Source organism: Ochotona curzoniae, unplaced genomic scaffold, assembly GCF_017591425.1.
Source record: "Ochotona curzoniae isolate NIBS_2020 unplaced genomic scaffold, NIBS_Ocur_1.0 scaffold_4506, whole genome shotgun sequence".
Lineage (NCBI taxonomy): Eukaryota > Metazoa > Chordata > Mammalia > Lagomorpha > Ochotonidae > Ochotona > Ochotona curzoniae.
Window position 1 is genome coordinate 74310058 of NW_024467119.1, and position 21050 is coordinate 74331107.

The window sequence follows — 21050 nt, forward strand, 5'->3', positions numbered from 1 at the left end:
CATATAAGGTTTTTTTTAAATTTATTTATATCAGACAGAAGACTTTTACAGAGCAGGATAGAGAACCAAAAACTATACTTGAAGAAAACATTAACATACCCTGTCCATATGATGAACTAGCTATCGGTTCAGCTATAAAGAGAACTGAGCTGGAGAAGAACTAGAGATGATAGCAAAAGAAATAGAGCTGGAGATGGAGATGGGAGGGATGCAGCGGAGATAACACGGATGTATAAGAAAGAGGGAGCGACAGTGGGAGTCTATCACAGGGATATTAGACATACTAATGGAGGTGCAAATGACAACCACCTGTAGCTTTCCATAATAGAACTTTTATCTTTTCTGTTTTGGTTTTGGCATCAGTTAGACTACATAGCATGCTTTATCAAATTATCAAATATTTCCTCTGTTTTAATTAAAGCTATAAATACTCACTGATTTTTCTGGCAGGTGATGTTTGTAAAAAATTGTTTTTCCTCTTTGCTTTTTCCAGGTGAGAAAAAAGAAAGTGAAGGTGTAAAAGCAACACAGTGGGAGACATTTCCTCAGATTTCCTAAGATGGAAACCTTTTGCTTTAGGGCATCCTTATGGCTGGTACTGGTCGGATGTGTGAGCAGTGATAATCCTGAGAGACACAGCACAAACCTAAGCCATAACATGGATGATTTCACTACTTATCATGGGACAGAGCTCAACCTCCTGGTTACCACTCACCGACCCACTAATTTAGTCCTGCCCAGCAATGGGTCAAGGCACAGCTACTGCCCGCAGCAGACTAAAATTACTTCAGCTTTCAAATACATTAACACGGTGATATCTTGTACTATTTTCATCGTGGGAATGGTGGGGAATGCAACTCTGCTCAGGATCATTTACCAGAACAAGTGCATGAGGAACGGCCCCAACGCGCTGATAGCCAGCCTTGCCCTCGGAGACCTTATCTACGTGGTTATTGATCTCCCTATCAATGTATTCAAGGTAAGAAGTTACCATCAATGTATTTGCAGACTTGAACACATGCTCTGATTCCACTGCACACTTTTTGTAACCTTTGAACCTGTGATCTGTATTTTCCCTGAGAACTCTCTGTTCTCTGAAGAACCAGCAGCATTTTAAAAATCGGATTCTTTATCATAGGGTACTCTTATTTTGTAACTTGTCAATGAAGTAGTATTTCTAGATTGACTCTTCAAATTCATGGAATCCCAATGAATTGGATTCTGAATGCCAGCCCTGAATTTATCAGTTAATTTGGAGAGGTTTTGGAGAGAGCGCTCTATGTTTCTGAAATTCAGCTTCCAGAGTGAGACCTACTGAGACTCAAAATCACTTAACATAAATAGATTCTCAGTCTCAGTTACCTTTTAATGCAGTCCTGCTCCAAAGACAGATATCCACAGGATGGCTTGAAACGAAAAGTCCCCACTTTATGGCGGCTCTCTGGATTGACGGCTAAAGCCAAAGGGCTTTTCTCAGTTATCTGGGTGACTTAGAGATCATCGTGTCCATGTGATAGCAGGCCAGGCTTGACCTCGGTTGAGCAGTATTACTGACTAAAAACGCATTGAAAATAGGCCTCGGTTTACTGTTGTCTCCTTCCTGGCTTCTGTTTACACTGACCAAGTGCCCGCTGTGTGCCTGTCCCTGAGCTAGGCAATAACCCTCCAAGGACAAATAAGATATAGGGAGTGCCTCTGTGGGAGAAGGGAGATAACTAAGAAAATTTACTCTGATTCCCTTGCTTTCCAGACTGCTAAAGGAATTAGATGTTCCGTATTTGGGCTGGTGGGTCAGAAGGAAAAATAGCTGCAAGGATTCAAATACACTTAAACTCCAATGAAATTGATGACGTACACCAGATCTGAGGAAATGTCTTTCCCCTAAACCCAGAGAAAGCAATTTTCTCAGTCTTGGTTTTATTTTTTTGTTGTTGTTGTTTTCTTCCTCCTATGTATTAAGTACAGAACCATACTAGTGTGGGCATTGGTATTCTGAACTGTTACTTTTGATGGCAAATTTTGCCAATTGAAGATGTGATCTATTTTACATTTTTGATAGATACACTTATGCTATGATGAAATTATGCAAGTCTGTAAGAAAAGTCAGTGGCCTACCCGTAAAGCTTAAAACAAAGATCAAAATTTTGAACATCACAAATAAAGACCTTTCAAAATTACTCCACACACTGTTTGCAAAATTGGAGAAATTAGACAATAGATAGTAAAAAAAGAAAAATTCCATCTCTTCCCACAAAAGAGCCCAAATACATGTGTTTTCTATTTGAACTTAAAACAGGATTCTGAAAACAAACAATGGGGCAAAATTGAGAATGTGTCATGAATTTAAATGTTTAGCATATGTTACAGAACTTTAATTTTTCCCTTTTAAAAGTTACTTTTCTTTTAACAAAACTCTTTGTGTATTCAATTCTTGGTTTCTCTGCAGACATCTCTCTTTCATGTTGGCATGATTATTCAACATTGTTTCCTATTTTTGCACAAGTTAATCACTTTTCATGAGAAAATAATGGACCATCTCTGCGTTCATAGCTCCCTGCTATGTGCACTGGAGGACACTGCACAGATTCGACCACATGCAAAGCAGTTTCTTGCCAAATCAGCATCTACAACTGCTGAGGAAGAGAGCTTTATCTCTTTCAGATATAACTGCTGATCCCCAGAATAAACCTCCTTTTTGTCCAACAGCTGCATTTTCAGTCTACAAGATCTCTGAGTGTGGTGCAAACTCCAAGTAAAACTTTGCTTTACCTTCATGTAACAGTGGATAAAACTGCGTGCATTCTTATTGGACCATGTGATTCTCCCCCACTGGGAATCCAACCCTTTGAATGCCTTATCGTAATCATGAATTATATAGATCGCTGGTGATGTTTTTACATTACAGGGATACATTTATGTGATTCCTGATTTTCCGAAACTCCTGGCATGAGTCATTGGGACAATATTAATTTTGAAAGTCAACCTTTTGTTCTTGAAACAAATACTCTTTAGCCGTTTCAATCTTCTTCTGAAGGCAAAGGCAGAGGAAAGCACTAGAATGAGCTAAAAAGCTTCAGCATTTTCAGAGATTATTTCTACTTCTTGGTGTCAGTCTTGTTGTAATGTGTTGCTATTCTATGGCTTCTGCCCAGGACAAGCAACAGGGGTCCTTCCAGCAATGTGAAATACTCCTTCCCCTCAAGATGTCTGTTGCTAGATTCAATGTTTTCAAGTCTCCTATGTATCAAACCTGTGGAGGCTTTTCTGCCAAGTTCATTAGCTCTGTATGGCAGGGCAGGGTAGCCACTGTCCGTCTTACTTCCCTGTTACAGTCAGACACCAATAACAGTGCATAGACGTGGAGAACATTCTGGTACAGGGATGATGTCTCCTTTTGCTAGAAGAATTGACTCAAAGCTGTCTGTCACACTCCTCAAAAAACATTGAATTTCTGAGTGTTTAACAATCCTGTCAGTTTTATATTCTGCTCTAAGTTATCTCCAGACAGAGGCCATTGCCTTGAGTCATATTAGAACAATCTGAGGAAAGAGACAATGTCAAGATTGGCTGCTAGAGAACCTAGGTTAGACTGTGGCAATGGGACAATAGTAAGAGGGGGGCATGATAAAATACTCCTTCTCATAGCATTTTCTTCCCTTTCAAGAAACTGTTTCATAAACCAGTGTGATGGAAAATGAACTGAAAAGCGATGCAGAGTATCAAAAACCCGGGCTGTGGCTACCTAGTCACTAGGGAGAGGAGTTATGTAGAGTATCTCATAGAAGTGTGTGGGCAATTCTTGCATTGCTAAGAAGTTTCTGAATTGGACCAAAGATTCTTTTTTGCCCTCAAACTCACCCTGGACTCTGCTACTTACTGTCACTGCCTGCTCAGAAGCACGAAGAGCTTTCACCTGGGCCATGGTCTCCCATACTGAACAGTCCAAGCTCTGTGCACCTGGCCACATTTGTACTTACTTCTCATGAGGTCTCTGTGTGCTTGTTTACCCCTTGTTGGAATGTTGTCACCATCCCCAAGGAACACTCTTTGCCCTCAATGACATCTTCAGAGAGGGTGGATGGGGTCACCAAAATACTACTCCCTGAGGCATGTGCAAGTCCCACATTGAAAAATGAGTTCAGTCTCCAGTTACGTATAGGGCATCAAGAAGCAGTAAATCCTGAAGTGGGGGCGGGGAGGGGGAAGCCAGTACATGTACACATACACACACTGGTGACTAAAGAGAAATCAGATAAACCAAAAAAAAAAAAGTTAAAGCAGGATAAGCCAAAGAAAATAAATCAAATGCCAGTTGCCTTCTGGATTTTTAAACATACAGAGGCCTGGCAAGAGTGATGTTGAACAAACCTATTGCTAAGTTTTTCAAATAGAATTCTCAATTTTCACTGTAGGGGAAAAAAGAAAACATGATAGCATTAGTTACAAGAGAAAAACCTGACAAAAACTGGAGGGAGACAGGGAAAGGAACTAGCAGGCTGTTTTATATACCTGAGCTTATGGTCGAAACTGATGATGGATTTAATGTATAAAGAAATCACTTCCTCTGATGACCTAAATTTCTAAGAAATCCAAAAATCTGGCCAAGTAAATTGATCTGTGTATAAAATAGGTATATTTTACTAGAAAGGCAAAACAAAGTATTTCTTTGTGCTCCAGGACTGGAAATAATCTTTAATTACTACATGGGGATGTAGATTAGAAGTTTAGAAATCAATTCTTTTGTTTAATGCTTCATAAGGTTCTATTTACAGCATAGGATGTTGTCTGTTATAAGTTTGAATAGAATGGAAACCTTGTACCTGCACCAAGGCTTGGCAGCAGGCTGTGGTCTCAAGATGATGACTCACCTATACAGGCACACTGACATTCCCATGAGCCCACTGTGCCTTGCCTAGGCACCAGAAACAGAAATATGAAGAAAAAGCTAAAGGATTGAAGTAAAAGGAGATAGAATGGCGGCCACAGACTGAAGCAAGAGTTAAAGCCAGTGGCCTGGCATGGAAACTTCTGTCATCCCATAGCAGGATATCAAAACCAATTTGGGATACAGAATAAAGCAAATTTCTGAGAGTCACAGTGACAGCATCCAGCCATTTGGAGTGGTGATTACCAATTCTGTCCATTCCAAGCAACCAGCTCTTTTTCAGGACAACAATGAAAAATAAACAAATGCAATTTCTGTCTGGAGTTATCAGAAATATTTTGCAATGAAAAGTCAAGACTCTCAATATGTTGTCCTGGCAGGGGATCTGAGCCATGTGGAAGCCAGAGACACTCACATAGAGCTTGTTATCTCCATATTCGCACAGCCTTTGACATCCCGAGCAGCTGAGATCCATCCTTCGGGGCAGCCATACAAAAGCTGTTTCTTGACATACCACATCACCACGGCAATCTCTGTCTCAAACATAAATTGCCATCACTTATATCCGAGAACTTCAGAAAATTTATGGAAAGTGTATAATATTTAAAAACTGAATAGATTTCAAAATCTTTTTGCACCAAAATTATCTTTTAATTCCATTGCTCCATGAACTTTTTGAAGTCTCCCATAAGTACAGATGCTTGAAAAAAAAAGAGTGGCTGCCTGAAACACAGATGGTCAGGAATGTTTGGTGCTATGATTTGATTTTCATAGAGCCTTTACTATTCAAATTAATTTCTAATCAGATTTTTCTGAATCTTTCAAATTAAAATGATGATTGGGCAAAGGGATTCTCTACTGAGAGACAAAATGTAAGATACTCATTGTGTGGTCAGCACTTATTATTCCCAAAATGTAATCCATTTATGCACCAAATTCCACATGTGATAAAGGTGTTGTTTCTTTTATTTATCCTAGCACAAATAAAAACAGACCTTTCTCATGTACTTCGGTAGAAGTACTGTGTCCCCTGGATCTTAAGATGGAGCGTGTTTCCTTAACTGAGGTTCTCTCCCTTACTGGTGCCTTGTATTTTCACCAACATTTTCCCATCCAGTTTCTCCTACCCTGCCTGTTTCTCAGGCACAGCTCTCTCCTTGCTGTGCTTCTACCTTGGTTGGCACCAGCTATTCCCCTGAGAACATCAGGGTGATTCTTTCACTTGGAATAATTTTCCTTGTGCCTTCTCTGACTTATCCCACTTGATTCTTCAGATCTCAGCTTAATCTCTTTGGCAAGCATCCATGACGCACACTGGGCCATGGCCTTTCCCATGTGCTTGCAAGACATCCTCTGTTAACCCTGTGATAGCGTGTGGCAAATACTCGGTTGTACCTGCCAACTCTTTTGTCTGTCTGTAAGTTCCTTGAGGCGAGCTGTTTGTATTCTCAGTCATCCTTGTGTCTCCTAAGCTTAAAAAGGGTTTGATGAATGAGTAGAAAAAGGCAAAATACTGCGGTTATGTCTGTTGGAACGTTTTACTCCCATGAAATTCCAGATGTAAAAGCAGAGGTTATTAAAATTACTCAACTGCTGTGGGTTTTTCTGCAAACCATAATGTCTCCTGTCTATAAATCTGAGCAAACCTTGGAAGCAGAGCAGCAGGGTGCTTTCCCCCCTTCCCTTCTTTCTAGAGGTCAAGAGTCCTTTTTATGGCTCAGGCACTATGTTGTTTAACTTCCTGTCTCCCTGGTACATGTAACCAGTCAAGAAAGTGGCTCTCCAAGGTTTCTGTGCTGTGTTCACTCTTGAAGCACCCTTGTAATGGTGATTTCTATTGAAATACTCAAGCTACAAGTCATCTGGATTTCCAGACAAACATTCATATTGTGGAAGACTGTATTTGCTCTTTACAGAAGAGTAAGCAGGCTGATTTTATGTCACTGCTAAGACATATGCACATTTGGAAAGTTCATTATGCTAACTAGCTGACTTAAGAATATATGCACAGAGAAAATGACAGAGTGGCAAATTTATTAGCCAGTTTGCTGTTTGTTGGAAGGAAGTTGCTGTCTGGAAAGAGTTCAGAACCCTGTCCAGCTCTACCTCCCCTTCTGACTGTTCGCTTCCTGTGTCTGGGAACCTCATTGCCGTCTCTCATGGTCATGCTAAGTAATTATTCTCATGTGAAGTTACTCTGCTAGCCCTCAGCTCTTGGCTCCCAGCACAGCTCCTCCTGTGTCAGTGATGGGGGAGGGGAAGCATCCACCACTACTCCCTCATTCCCATGGCCAAGGAGGGAGAGTTGGTCCCAGGCTTGCTCCTGCTTGTAAGCTGTCAGAAGATTCATAGCTGATTATATTCCTCCGTTCAGACTGTTGAGAAGGTCACCACATGGTAAACTTAACATAAAATGTTAATGCATACAAGTTTCACATATGGGAAAAGAATTTCTACATTGTGCATGTGTGTGTGTGTGTGTGTGTGTGTGTGTGAGTGTGTGAATGCTGCCCAAGTTCCCCATTGTGATCAATAAAAGCAGATGCTATGGGTATTTTGTGCTAGAGAATTTCTTCAGTGTAATTTCATAAGTTGTCTTCCTGTATAAAGTGTGCACAGTTGGTGCAGAGGGTGCCAGCTAGGATGAAGCAGGGAGGGGATGTCAAGTTTATTGTCACTGACAAAGTTGACTTTTCAAGACTAGAGTGGTTAAATAAGGAATGTTCTAAGAAAATTCCATCAAAATAAATCTGATTCCCTACCAGACACTCTACTACTACTGTCTCCAGATCTGCCAGATTCTTTTGGGAGTTTAAATGACTTCTTGCTACGGTTTAAAAGCTACGGTTTTATTTTTCACAAGATCTAGTGTTTGTTGCAAAAACCATCCCTACCTAAAATAGTTAACAGTTGAAATTAAAATCGGTAATAAAAATGTAATGTGTTGTTCAGTGTCCATTTTGGTAGCTTTATGTTTGCATTTGAATTTGAAGAATTTTTACAGAGCCATATGCTCTGAACTGTTTATTTAAATGTGAAAGGTTAGAAGCTCCCAGACTCAGGAACCTAAAAATCAGATACTCCTCAGGAAAACTTCATGTGTTCAAATGCGCTAATGGAGAGGTCACTGTTCAGAATGTAAACACCTGTAAGAGTTTCATCACCAGTCTGACTTCTGAAACAACATATGTAAAGATGAGTGCCACTAATAAGAGTAAATCAATCCTATCTCCCATAATAGTTGCCCTAAATATGGGACTTCTATTATTTTAGATCAAATTTACCCCCAGAAGGCAATAGAAAAAGGCCTCTGATCAGTCATTTGGCTAAGTCAGTTATAACGGATCTTCTCTGCTCTTATTTATCCATTCAGTAATGATATTAAGGAAGCAACAATGAACAAAACCAACATACCATAGCCTCACAGACAATACATTCTAGCAGAAGAGCAAGAGAATTAAAAAAAAAAAAACAACTAAATGGAAGAGTGTAGTATGTGTGACAAGTATTAAGAATGAAGGTAAACTGGTAAGAGAAAGAAAGGCAATCTGAGTTGGGCATTGTCATCCAGCAAGTTTCACTGCTGTGGCACACACCTGCCCGTCAGAGTGGGATGGGAATCCCAGGCACAACGTGTATCCCGGGTACCTTCCTGCCAGTGTCCATCCTGGCAGGCGGCTGATCGTGACTCAAGCATGTGGGAGACCAAGATGAAGCTCCTACTCCCGGCTTCAACTTGACACAGTTTGGCCATATAGGGATTAGAGGACTAAACAACCAAAGGAAATATCTTTCCTTCCCTTTCCTTCCTTCCTTCCCCTTTCCTTTCCACTACCTCCTTCTGTCTTTATTCCCTCTCCCCTGCACTCTTTCAAACAGGTAAAAAAAAAGGGGGGGTTTGGGGGAGATTACAGGAACTTTGAGTAAAAGCTCAAAAGTCATAAAGAGGCAAGCCTACCATTATTTAAGTAAGAGCATTGCGATTGGAGGAAACAAGTGCAAATGCCCTGAGCAAAAAGGACCCTGCAGGGTAAATGGGGCTGCCAGGAGGCCAGTGGAGCTGAGTGAAGAATAGTCGCAGAGGAGGATGGGGCAAGAATGAAGAGGCAGATCATATGGAGTCTAAGAATGGGATGACCATGTAATTTAGTGTGCAAACCAGGACACTTTAAAAGACACTGCCAATAATCATATCTGGACAATTGGCATCAATCAGGAAAACTGTTACCCTTTACAAAACCAATGGAAATTTCCTTTGCATGGAAGATTTTTTTTAATGTTAATATACATAACCTGGTCTGCATCTGGTGTAGTACATCCTGGTAGTTATGTTGGGAAGCATTTCCTAAATAAGCAAAGGAAAAACATGTCAGTATCTAAATCGAAAAGAATGTTGCCTAAAATGTTACTGGTGCTTACGTTATCAAGCTAACTTCTTTACATTTTCAGAAAAAAAAACTATGATATGCCATTGTTGCCTGAGGGTTTTTCTTAAGAGATTTACTTATTTTTATTGGAAAGGCACATTATGGAGAAAAGGAAAGACAGACAGAATGATCTTCCCTCCACTGGTTCACTCCCCAGATAGCCACAATAGCTGGAGCTGAGCCCATCTGAAGCCAGGAGCCAGAAGCCTCTTCCAGGTCTCCCACATGGGTGCAGGATCCAAAAGCTTTGGGCCGTCCTCTACTGCTTTCCCAGGCCACAGGCAGGGAGCCAGAAGGGAAGTGAAGCAGCCTGGTCAAAACCCGGTACCAACATGGGATCCTGCCACTTGGAGGTAGAAGATTAGCCACTCAAGCTGTTGTGCTGGGCCCTGCCTGAAATTTTTTTTAAACAGATTTATTTCTTTGAAAGTTGGAATTACACACAGGGGTAGAAAGAGGGAGAGAGATCTTCCACTCATTGGTTCACTGCTCAAATGGCCACTACAGCTGACCCTGGGCCAAGCCAAAGCCAGGAGCTAGGAGTTTCTTCCAGGTCTCCCCATGTGAGTGGCAGAAATTTAAACACTTGAGCCATTTTCTGTCCATTTTATCAGGGAGCTGAATCGGAAGTGAAGCAGCCAGAACTCAAACGGGCCCCCATATGGGATGCTGACATTGTAGCCCGTAGTTTAACCCGCTCGGCCACAATGCCGGCCCTTACTGCTTAGATTTTTTTTTAAATGAGGAAATTGAGACACACAGTGTTGAAGTAATTTCCTCACATTCACACAGCTAGCAAATGGCAGAACAACACTTGGATACAGGGGGCCTAGCAATGGGGTCATTGGCCAAGCTGCCATCCAGTTTCTCTCCCAAACTGTATATCTATTGAAATAGTATCCCTAAAACAGAAATGTTTGTTAAAGACTATTCAAAGAAGAAAAGCATTCCCTTTTCCCCATTAAACTCAACAGCATCTTTAGTTCCTTACTGAAGACAGAAGAAACACATTAAAAAGGAAAAAATCTGTACAATAAAGAGATTGCTCCCCAAAATAACATGGATGTTCTAAGTCTTGCAGCTTGGAGACATATGGCAAGCAAAGTTTTTGTATCCTATACTTTCTGTCATTTTAGTGAGGTCAACTGACAAAAGTCAGAAAACCAAAATAAATCAATAAGCTCGGAAAAGAAGTTGAGTTCTTGGATGGACTGGCTGCCTAGACATATCTGCTCAGAGGAGACGTGCCAAATGAATCGCTCACCCAGCTCTCACCTGAAGGGCTAGGCAGTTAGTCTCTGGACCATGAATAAGAAAAAGGAATATCTATGGATGGTGCATAGTTTGAATTGGGGTAGAAATCTGAGGCTTTATGGAGACAGCCAAATGTGTTCTTTCTAAACCTTCCTCCCCTGTGAAGTTGGCCAGATGCATAGGAATTAAAAGGAGAATGTGGAAGCATGGTATGTGGCAGTACTTCCAAACTGATCATAAAAAGGAACGTTCTTGCTAATTGTAAAAACAACAAATACAGAAAACAATATTGGGCATGTTGACAATGTCAATCTCATTGCTTGTGGGTGTATGAAATGGAGACACTGTCTCTTTACCAAATATTGATTTACACATTATGATTAAATATGAGTTTTATGTAACATAAAATAATTCTACAAAATGTACTATTAAAAAGAAATATGACCTCTATGAAAGTTCAGCTTGCAGGAACTTTTAAGATTCATTTTTGCAAAATAAAATTGTCTAGACTACATCGAAGTTTCTCCTCTAAAATGGCATGTATGTCATGAATGTGGCATTTGTTGCCAGTGTCCAGTTTCCACAAATTGTATTTTCTCTTCTTACAAGACTAGAGCAGTTACATGATTTAAAAGCCTATTATTTTTTTAAACTTTTAAACATCTCATTGAAGTATATTGTCTGCCTACAGAAAACCATGATGCATGTCATTTCTCTGAATTTCTACAAAATGAGCACATGGTTCACAAGGATCAAGAAACAACATTAGCAGGGGCCCGGCGCGGTGGCGCAAGTGGTTAAGGTCCTCACCTAGCACGCCCGGGATCCCATATGGGCACCGGTTCTAATCCCGGCAGCCCCGCTTCCCTTCCAGCTCCCTGCCTGTGGCCTGGGAAAGCAGTCGAGGACGGCCCAAGGCTTTGGGACCCTGCACCCACGTGGGAGACCCGGAAGAGGCTCCTGGCTTCGGATCGGCATAGTATCGGCCCATTGCGCTCACTTGGGGAGTGAATCATCGGATGGAAGATCTTCCTCTCTGTCTCTCCTCTCTGTATATCCGCCTTTCCAATGAAAAAATAATAAAAAAATAAATCTTTAAAAAAAAAAAAAAAGAAACAACATTAGGATCTGGTGCGGTAGCCTAGTGGCTGAAGTCCTCACCTTGCATGCACCGGGATCCCATTTGGGCACCAGTACTAATCCCAGAAGCCCTGCTTCCCAGCCAGCTCCCTGCTTATGGCCTGGGAAAGCAGTCAAGGATGTCCCAAAGCTTTGCACTCATGTGGGAGACCTGGAAGAGGCTCTGGGCTCCTGGCTTCAGATCAGCTTGGCTCCAGTCAGTTGCAGTCATTTGGGGAATGAATCATCAGACAAAAGATCTTCCTCTCTGTTTCTCCTCTTCTCTATATCTCTGACTTTGCAATAAAAATAAATCTTAAAAAAAAATACCCAGAAGAACTCCAGCCACTTATCAAACTCCTAAAGTCCCCACTTTGTCAACTTCTAACAGCATGAATTTGTTGCATATTTCTGTGTTTCATCAGTATGGGGCATGTATGTTATTTGATTTTGCATGTTTTTAACACAAGATGAAGTTTGCAAGAGTCAAATTGTCATACTTAAGTGTAGTTCATTCATTTTCCCTAAAATAGTGCTTCACTAAATAAATGTCACTACTTATTTTTTCCTACCACTTTAGGTGGGCATTTAAACACTTTCCAGCTATTGTGAACAGTACATATATGGGCTGGCTCCTATGCATTTTTAAAATAAATATATAGAAATATATATGTGTGTGCATGTGCATATATATACACACACATATATATACACATTTCTATTTCCATATATATACACATATGTGTATATGCATTTCTATTGTGTATACATATTGAATATGTGTATATAGTCTATAGTACTCTACGTCAACATATAATTTTATAATTTAATCAGTAATTTGATGTCTCGATTATTGATTTTGACAAGCTGTGTACAAAAGCATGGTACAGAATTGGGAACAAGGTAGAATTTCCTAGATAGTTGTTTTCTAATTCTAAAAACTTGGTAGCTCTGTGTGGCCTTTTTATGAACTTTGCTCTTTATAATTCTTCCTTGCCTTGCAAGAAAATCTGTTTTTCTACCTCTATAATGGGACAATTCCAAGATCAACTCACACATCTGCTTAGCGTCTATAAAAATAGAGCCTCAGGAATAGCTGTGCCTTGGAGTTGCTCACATTATATTTGAGGATAACAGCAAATGTTCAGAAAAGGTAGCCTGGATACCAGAAAAATTTTATATTCAAGTGTTTTACTGAACTTTTCAAGACCATAAAACACAAAACATTTTCTTTAAAAACAGAAAAACTATCATCTGTCCTCCCAGAGTAAAATAATATAGCTAAAACGAAATTAATCAATTTAAGGAGATACAGAAATAAAATTGGGTTACTACACTTTCTATTACTCTTATAATAAATGATTATTTTTAAAAAATACACCATGGAAAACAGATTAGGAAGGACTGATTACAAACAGCAAATGTTACAAGAGTCAGAAAGTTGGACTGATATTTTCCAGACAATCTCTCTGAATTTATTTTGTAAAATGCATGTCTTGGATTTCCCAACTGCTAGGTAAAACTTTGAAGTAATATGGTATTCCTTTAGCATTTAGTATAATGCAAGGCTGGAATGGTGGATAGGGCCATTATGGAAACTTAAATTATAACCCATGAAGATAGATCTAAGAGAAAAAATTGCCCTTCGTGGCATCAGCAAAATTTGCAATATTGTGTCCCCTTCCCCACAAATGAAATTTTATTTATTAAAAACAAAAGAAAACACTGGCCGCCTAAGAGATGGAGCTGCCTTAGAACGTCAGTGACACCTCTTCCTAGGAAAGCATTGAGGACTGTGAGGAACATCTTAGTCCGGACAGTCACTGACATTCTTGCTACTTTGTGTTCTGGATAAGCACTCAGCTTCACAGTATCATTTTCATGGATTCATGGAGTGACTTCCAAGTAGCCTCTGGCTCCTGGACCACGGCAAGGGAGGGGAAGCGGATCCAGAAGGAGTTCTGACCACGAAGGTGATTCCAGGGCTCAGTTCGCACACTGAGCACTCTGCTCTTGAGCTCCCTCCTGATTCCCTGACCCTGCACATTGTGGCCAACAGGTGCTGATCTGCCACCTATTGTTGAAATGAAGCATTACTGAAACACAGCCACACCCATTGCTTACATATTCATTATGACACCTTTAGTGAGCTGTTTTGACACATCCCCGTTGGTCCAGAAAGCCTAAAATCAAAGCCATGTACAGAGAAAGTTCGTCCATCCTGAGGCAACGCAGCAAGTGCCCTGCCCTGCCTTCCAGTTACCTCTACTTGGTTTCATAGGGAGTCAGAGTTCAAGGCCTGAACTTCAAGAATATTGCCAGACTTCATAACCTTGGTGTCTTTAAGTGGCTTATGCAGCAGTCCCAAAAAGTAAAAGACATAATCCTGAGAAATCAAAATGTTTTTTTCTTTTTAAAAATGGTTTACACTGATCTTGAATAAATTGCTTGCTCTCGCAAGTCATCATCTTCCTGTGAAAAAAAATGGGGCCCTGTAAGGCATAAAGACGCTACTAAGAAGATCATTTTCCATAGACAGCTAACATCAGAATAACCGAGACAGAGCTGTTGTTATGTTCAAGAAATTCAGAACTTTGGCTACTTTGGACATCTTAGCAACCAGATAGCCTTGAAACCTGTTGGAAAAATCACGCATTTTCTTTTTAATAAATTTAGACAAGTTGTCTTTCAAGTGATTCAGAGTGGCAGCAAGCCAGGTGGCCAGACTTTGGGATAGCTAAAAAGGAGAAAGCAGGAAGGAAATAATGACGATGTTTTTTATTTGTTTGAGAGAAATTTCATATTGAAAGAATAACTTCTTTTAAAGAATAACTTCTTTTCTTTTGAAGGATATTTTAGATAAAAAATTAGCACACTTGAAATAATTCAATCAGAAAATCACTGCACTAGATGTTTCTTTGGGTAGATCAATTAAATTAAGGTGCCATAACTAAATATGGCCACATTTCTCCTTTCATGTTATAAAGGCAAGAGACTATTTCTGTTATAATGGAGGGAAAATAGTGTTCTATAGAAAAAGAAGAAGGCAGGGAAAAGGTAAGAAATATTTCCCAACCTCACTGCTTTAATGCTCTATATGCATACAATTTTGTGGTACCAATATTCTCTATGCATCCGACCTTCCTACAGTGTCGGGGAATGGAGGAAGGGACTTTAGAGGTGGAGGGGAAAAAAATCCAAGGTGGGGATGGAGAATAAGGACAGACTGAGAATGCAAGGAGTCAATATGTGCAGCTTCAGCTTTGTGAGAACAGCTGGGGAAACCAGAATATTGAGCTGTTTATAATATTACAGAGACATTCATCGGCATGTTGGAGTACTGCCTCTCCTGTGATTTTTGGAATTTTTTACTTGTTTGCAATTAGTTACTCTAGTGAGCTTTCATGAGGTGATAAATATTCCATTTCTTAATGGCGTGTCCTAGAAAAGAACTGAAGGTACGTAATAAAGTGTTACTTCTTAACCAGAACTTCCCAACAAAAGAAGAGTAAGTGTCTTCTTACTCAATATGTGTCACTACAGTTTTGCAGATTGATTAATTCACTGATTTGGAAAGCAGAACAAGTTAGTGGGAAGGACAGAGAGAGACATCAGTCTATCTTCCACCTCCCAGTTCTTTCCCCAAATGTCCACAACTGCCTAGCCTGAGCCAGGCTGAAGCCATCAGCCAAGAAGTTCAGGTCTCCTCATGCGTGACAGAGCCCAAGCAGTGGGACCATCTTCTGTGACCTCCCGAGGCACCTCGGAAGATGCTGTGTGCAAAGCAGAGCAGCCAGAACTCAAAAGGCGCTCCTGTGGGATGCTGCCTTGGCCAGCGGTGACTTCACTCACTGTGCTGCTGGCTGACTCCCATAGAACACTTTAGGTCCTGTGGTCCTTGGCTCAGCACACATTCTCTTTCTGTCACCTCTGCTATGCTGAAGACATGACCTTGCAGGTTACTCCCTGCTGTGTCAGGAGCTCTCATGCATGTATCCCAAGTGGCAATCATAAATTAGAGAAAGAGCCTAGTTTTATGAATAAGGAAAAGTATTCACAAGGATAAAAACTAAAGAAATAGGGGGGGAAAAGCACACAGAGAAGCTATAATATTTTCCTTAACAAAAATTTGCTTACTTTAAGAGTCCAAATTAGAGAAAGATAGGGGGGAAGGCAGGAGAGAGATAGAGAAGTAGGGAGAAACAGAGAGATCTTATATTCGTCAGTTCACTCCTCACATGGCCACTATTGCCACAGATGGACCAATCTGAAACCAGGAGCCAGGAGCTTCTTCTGGGTCTCCCACGCAGGTGCAGAGGTCCAAGGTTTTGGGCCATCCTCTGCTGCTTTCCCAGGTTAACACAGGGAGCTGGATCAGAAGTGGGGTAGCCAGAACATGAACTCTTTGGGATGCCAGCACTACAGATAAAGGATTAGTCTCTTGCACCATTGTGCCTGCCCTGAGAGGTTATGATCTTGAACCTGTCTCAGCTTCTTACCAGCCTTGCTAGAGAACTGCTTTTACAAGATTCTCATAGACTCCAGTGTTTCAGCATGCACGTAAAATAAAATCCAAATACATACTCTTATTCTCTCCCTTTAGTTTGTAAAAATGTTCTGCCCCTTGCTTTTTTTTTTTAATTGAAATCACATCCTGGAAATCCTTGAATACCAACAGGTAAAAGGTTACTTTATTCTTTGTTACAGTTTCATAGTATCCTATTTGTAGGAGAGTGCCACAGCTCAGATAATCAGTTGTCCTGATTTTTTTTTCCAGACAGTGCTACAGTTATAAACATATAAGGGTGCTTCAAAAAGTTCTTGGAAAATGAAATTAAAAGATTATATTGGGGCCTGATGCGATAGTATAGCGGTTAAAGTCCTCACCTTGAACACGCCAGGATCCCATGTGGTCACCGGTTCTAATCCCGGCAGCCCCACTTTCCATCCAGCTCCCTGCTTTGGCCTGGGAAAGGAGTCGAGGATGGGCCAAAGCCTTGGGACCCTGCACCCGCATGAGAGACCTGGAAGAGAGTACAGGCTCCTGGCTTCAGTTTGGCTCAAGTTCCAGCCGTTGCAGCCCCTTGGGGAGTAAATCATTGGATGGAAAATCTTCCTCTCTGTATATCATCCTATCTGTATATCTGCCTTTCCAATAAAAAAAAATCAATCTTTTTAAAAAAGATTATATTATTTTGGTAGAACAATTGTGAAATCCAAGCACAGTGTGGTCTTCAAAAATTCATGGAAAATATTTGTTATGGGAAAAAAAATCATGTAAGCTGTTGACCTAAGTTGTTTTAGTTAAGGTCCATGCAAGGAAAAAAAAATCTGGCCTTACTCATATATATAATTCAAAAAGAACTTTGGCAGTCATTCTAGATAATTATGAATATCCTTTGAAACTATATCAAAGTTCCCCCAATGAAGACTTTTTCCAAACATTGTATTGTGAAATTAAAAGCTATATTAACGAGGGTTTTCATGCACTGTTACATTAAAATCTACTTTTCTCTCTTGTACTTTGCATGGATGTTTTTTTTTTAGATTTATTTTTTTTTTATTATTTTTTCATTGGAAAGGCGGATATACAGAGAGGAGAGACAGAGAGGAAGATCTTCCGTCCGATGATTCACTCCCCAAGTGAGCGCAACGGGCCGATACTATGCCGATCCGAAGCCAGGAGCCTCTTCCGGGTCTCCCACGTGGGGGCAGGTTCCCAAAGCTTTGGGCCGTCCTCGACTGCTTTCCCAGGCCACAGGCAGGGAGCTGGAAGGGAAGCGGGGCTGCCGGGATTAGAACCGGCGCCCATATGGGATCCCGGGCGTGCAAGGCGAGGACCTTTAACCACTTGCGCCACCGCGCCGGGCCCTGCATGGATGTTTTATATACACATGGTTTTGTAAGATCAGTTAATGATCAATAGAAAATATTAGCTTTTGGAGCTATACAAATTTTTTTAGAGTTATGGAGGAGATGGGGGAGAGGGAAGACGGAGATCTTCATGTAACCCGTTCAGTCCCTGAAATGACCGCAAGAGCCACAACTGGGCCAAGTTGAAGCCAGGGGTAGAACTTAAAACAAAACAACAACAAAAAAAAAAAACCTTCAAAGTATTTATACACAATTTAAAGAAACTTCTGTCAACATTTTTGCTAGTCTTTTTTTGGAGACATGGATAAGCTTATTCTAAATTTGAGATGGAAAAGTACAGATTTAGAATAACTAAAACAATTTTCAAGAAGGATAAAGTGGGAGGGACTACACCACCCAATAATAAGATCTGTTGTTTAATGACAACAGTTGAAACAAAGTGGGAATTGAGAGTGGGATAGACACATAGATAAGAAAACTAAAACAGAACCCAGAAATAGACTTGCACAACTGCCTAACTGATCTTTGACAAAGCTGAAAAATCCATGGAAGAGCATCCTTTTCCTTACGTAGCTTTTTAAAAAAGACTTATTTCTTTTTATTGGAAAGGCAGATTTTACAGAAGGAAGGAAAGACAGAGAGAGAAAACTTCCAACTACTGGTTCACTCCTCAAAAAGTCACAATGGCCAGAGCTAAGCTGATCTGAATCCGGGAGCCAGGACCCAGGTCTTCTTTCAGGTCTCCCATATGGGTGTAGGGTGCCAAGGGATATGAGCCATCCTCCTCTTTCTTCCCAGGCCATAGCAGAGAGTTGGATCAGAAGTGAAGCAGCTGGGACATGAATTGGCATCCATATGGGATGCTGGTGACACAAGATGGAGGATTAGTCTGCCATGCCACAATGCAAGCCCTAAATGGCATTCTTTTCAGCAAAGATGCTGGAAAATTGAACTTTCAATATAAAAAATAAAAATCACATCAAAATCTTAAATAAAAATTAACTCAAAATGAATCTTGTTGGAGAATATATTTGCTCTAGTTTTTGTGAATCTGACTACTACTGCTGTTTATGTATGTGTCAAATAGTCATATTGCTAATTTTAATATTTTCTTAGAAATGCAGATATACAGAGAGAAGGAGGGACAGAGAAAAAAGATTTCCTGGTTCATTCCCCAAGTGGCCACAGTGGCCAACTCTATGCCCAGGGGATTGGAGGACAGGGGAATGAAGGGTTTATGGTTAATGGCGCAATGCTTTGAGACTCTGCACTCATGGTGGGAGACCTGGAGGAGGTTCCTGGCTCCTGGCTCCGGATTGGCATAGCTCCGGCTGTTGCGCTCACTTTGGGAGTCAGTCATTGGACGAAAGAGCTTCCTCTCTGTCTCTCTTCCTCTCTGTATATCTGACCTTCCAACAAATAAATAAATCTTTTTAAAAAAAGACTAGCTCCTAACTTAAGCTTCCTCCTAATGCAGCACCTAGGAGAAAGCAGGCAATGGCTTAACCAGTTGGATCCCTGGCATTCACTCAGAAAACCTGGACTGACTGGGCTCGTGGTTTGTACCCCAGCCCAGCTGCCACAGCATTTGGGGTATAAACCATTAGATGCGAATCATCCCTCCATGTCTCAAATCCATTCATTCACTCATTCCTTCCTTTTTAAAAAAAAAATTACTCTACAAAAGACTTTATTAAGAGAATGAAAAGACAAGATACAAGCTTGGAGACATTATTTGCAAACCACATGTCAAATAAAGGATTAGTATTTAAAATATATACAAAGCTCTCTCAAGGTCAGTAGTAAAAACAATCCAATAGAAAATGAGCATAGGATACACATGGAAATTCTATTGAAAAACTGATACAGATGACAAACAGGAACACAAAAGATGTTCTGTGCCATTAGCAATTCACAAGTCAAAACCTCAATGTGGTATCACCACACACCCATTGGAATGGCTATATTTTCCTTTCATTTTTTTAAAAACTTTTTATTTGAAATACAAACTTTAAAAAGGAGAGAGAGAGAGAGATCTTTTTATCCACTGGTTCACTCACCAAATGGTCACAAAGGTCAGAGGTATGACAGACAAAGCCAGGAACCCCAGGTTTCATCCAGGTCTCCTACATGGGTGGCTGGAGACCAAGTATTTGGCCACCTTCCACTGCTGTCCAAGGCATATTTAGCAGAGAACTGGAATAGAAGTGGAGCATCTGGGACTTGAATTGGCCTTCATATAGGATGCGAGCATCACAGCAGCCACTCAATCCACTGTGTGACAGCCCACGAATAATGAAAATTTAGCAAACAATGTTATCTAATGTTGGCAAGGATAAGGAGGAACTCAGTCATTCATACAGAAATGGAGTTATAAGTGATCCTTTGGTTTGTTAATTCTTTACTTATGCTTAGTACTAATATGGAATTATCATAAGACATTATAATAGCTCTCTTGTACATTTAACCCAAATAAATGCGAGGCAAAAACCTCTACATAGAAACATTCTCAGTAGCTTATTTGTAATAGGCAAACTATGGAAATGGATCAGATGTTTTTCATTGGATGAGTGGCTAAACAACTAATGGTACATCCAAACCATGAAATACTACTTAGTAATAATAAGGAATAAGCTATTGATACACACAAGTTGGATGACTCTCAAAAGAAAGCCTGTCTGCAAAGACTGCATACTGTATGATGCCATTTATTTTAGCCACTGAGCCATTGCACTGGGTCCTAATTCCCTCTATTTTAACATTCTTGGCATAGTAGAGTTATAGAGATGGATAATTAATGATTGCCAAGCATTAGACATGGCAAGGGGAAACTCAGTTTTAGCACAGCATCACAATATCCTCATGGTGATAGGCCTGTTCTGTATCTAGACTGGTGACACATACACAACCTACACTTGATAAAATTACATATAGCTATACATAAATAGAAGTAAAACTGGGGAAATGTGATATTAGTGGATGATATCAGTGCCCAAAATTGCATTCTAACTTACATTTTATCAATGATTAAGGATGTTGAGCATTTTTTTATGTCCTTAGCGATTTGTCTTCAGTAAAATATCTATTGTAAACTCTTTGTACAGGGGAGAATGTTTGGACTAGTGGCAAAGATGCCAGGATACCTGTATCCCCAATCAGACTGACTGGATTCCTTACCCAGCTTTGGCCCTGGATTAGCCGCAGCCATTGAGGGCTGGCATTTGGGAAATAAAATATGGGATGGGCTTTTCCTCTCCAGCCCCCCTCTCCCTCCCTTCTTTCTCTTTGACTCAAATAACATACCAACTGGATTATTTTACATTTATCCATTATAGGACTTCTTTATATATTTGGCTAGGAATCCACCAGATAAATGATCTGCAAATATTTTTCCAATTAAAAGCTTTCCATTTTCTTAATGTCTCTAAAAAAAGAAAAACTAAAATTTTGATTAATTCCAATTAATCAATTTTTCTTTTATGAATCATACT

The 21050-nt window shown here is 40.3% G+C and overlaps 1 protein-coding gene across 2 annotated transcripts in view; it reads left to right on the forward strand.

Moving 5' to 3' along the window:
* The first annotated feature begins 328 nt into the window (after positions 1-328).
* Positions 329-21050, forward strand: part of EDNRA (endothelin receptor type A) — a 60661-nt gene continuing 39939 nt past the window's right edge. For both annotated transcript variants that reach the window (XM_040966869.1, XM_040966870.1), the window contains exon 1: positions 329-979. In XM_040966869.1, the coding sequence (XP_040822803.1) occupies positions 560-979 (420 nt within the window). In that variant the 5' untranslated portion in view covers positions 329-559. The remainder of the gene's footprint in view (positions 980-21050) is intronic.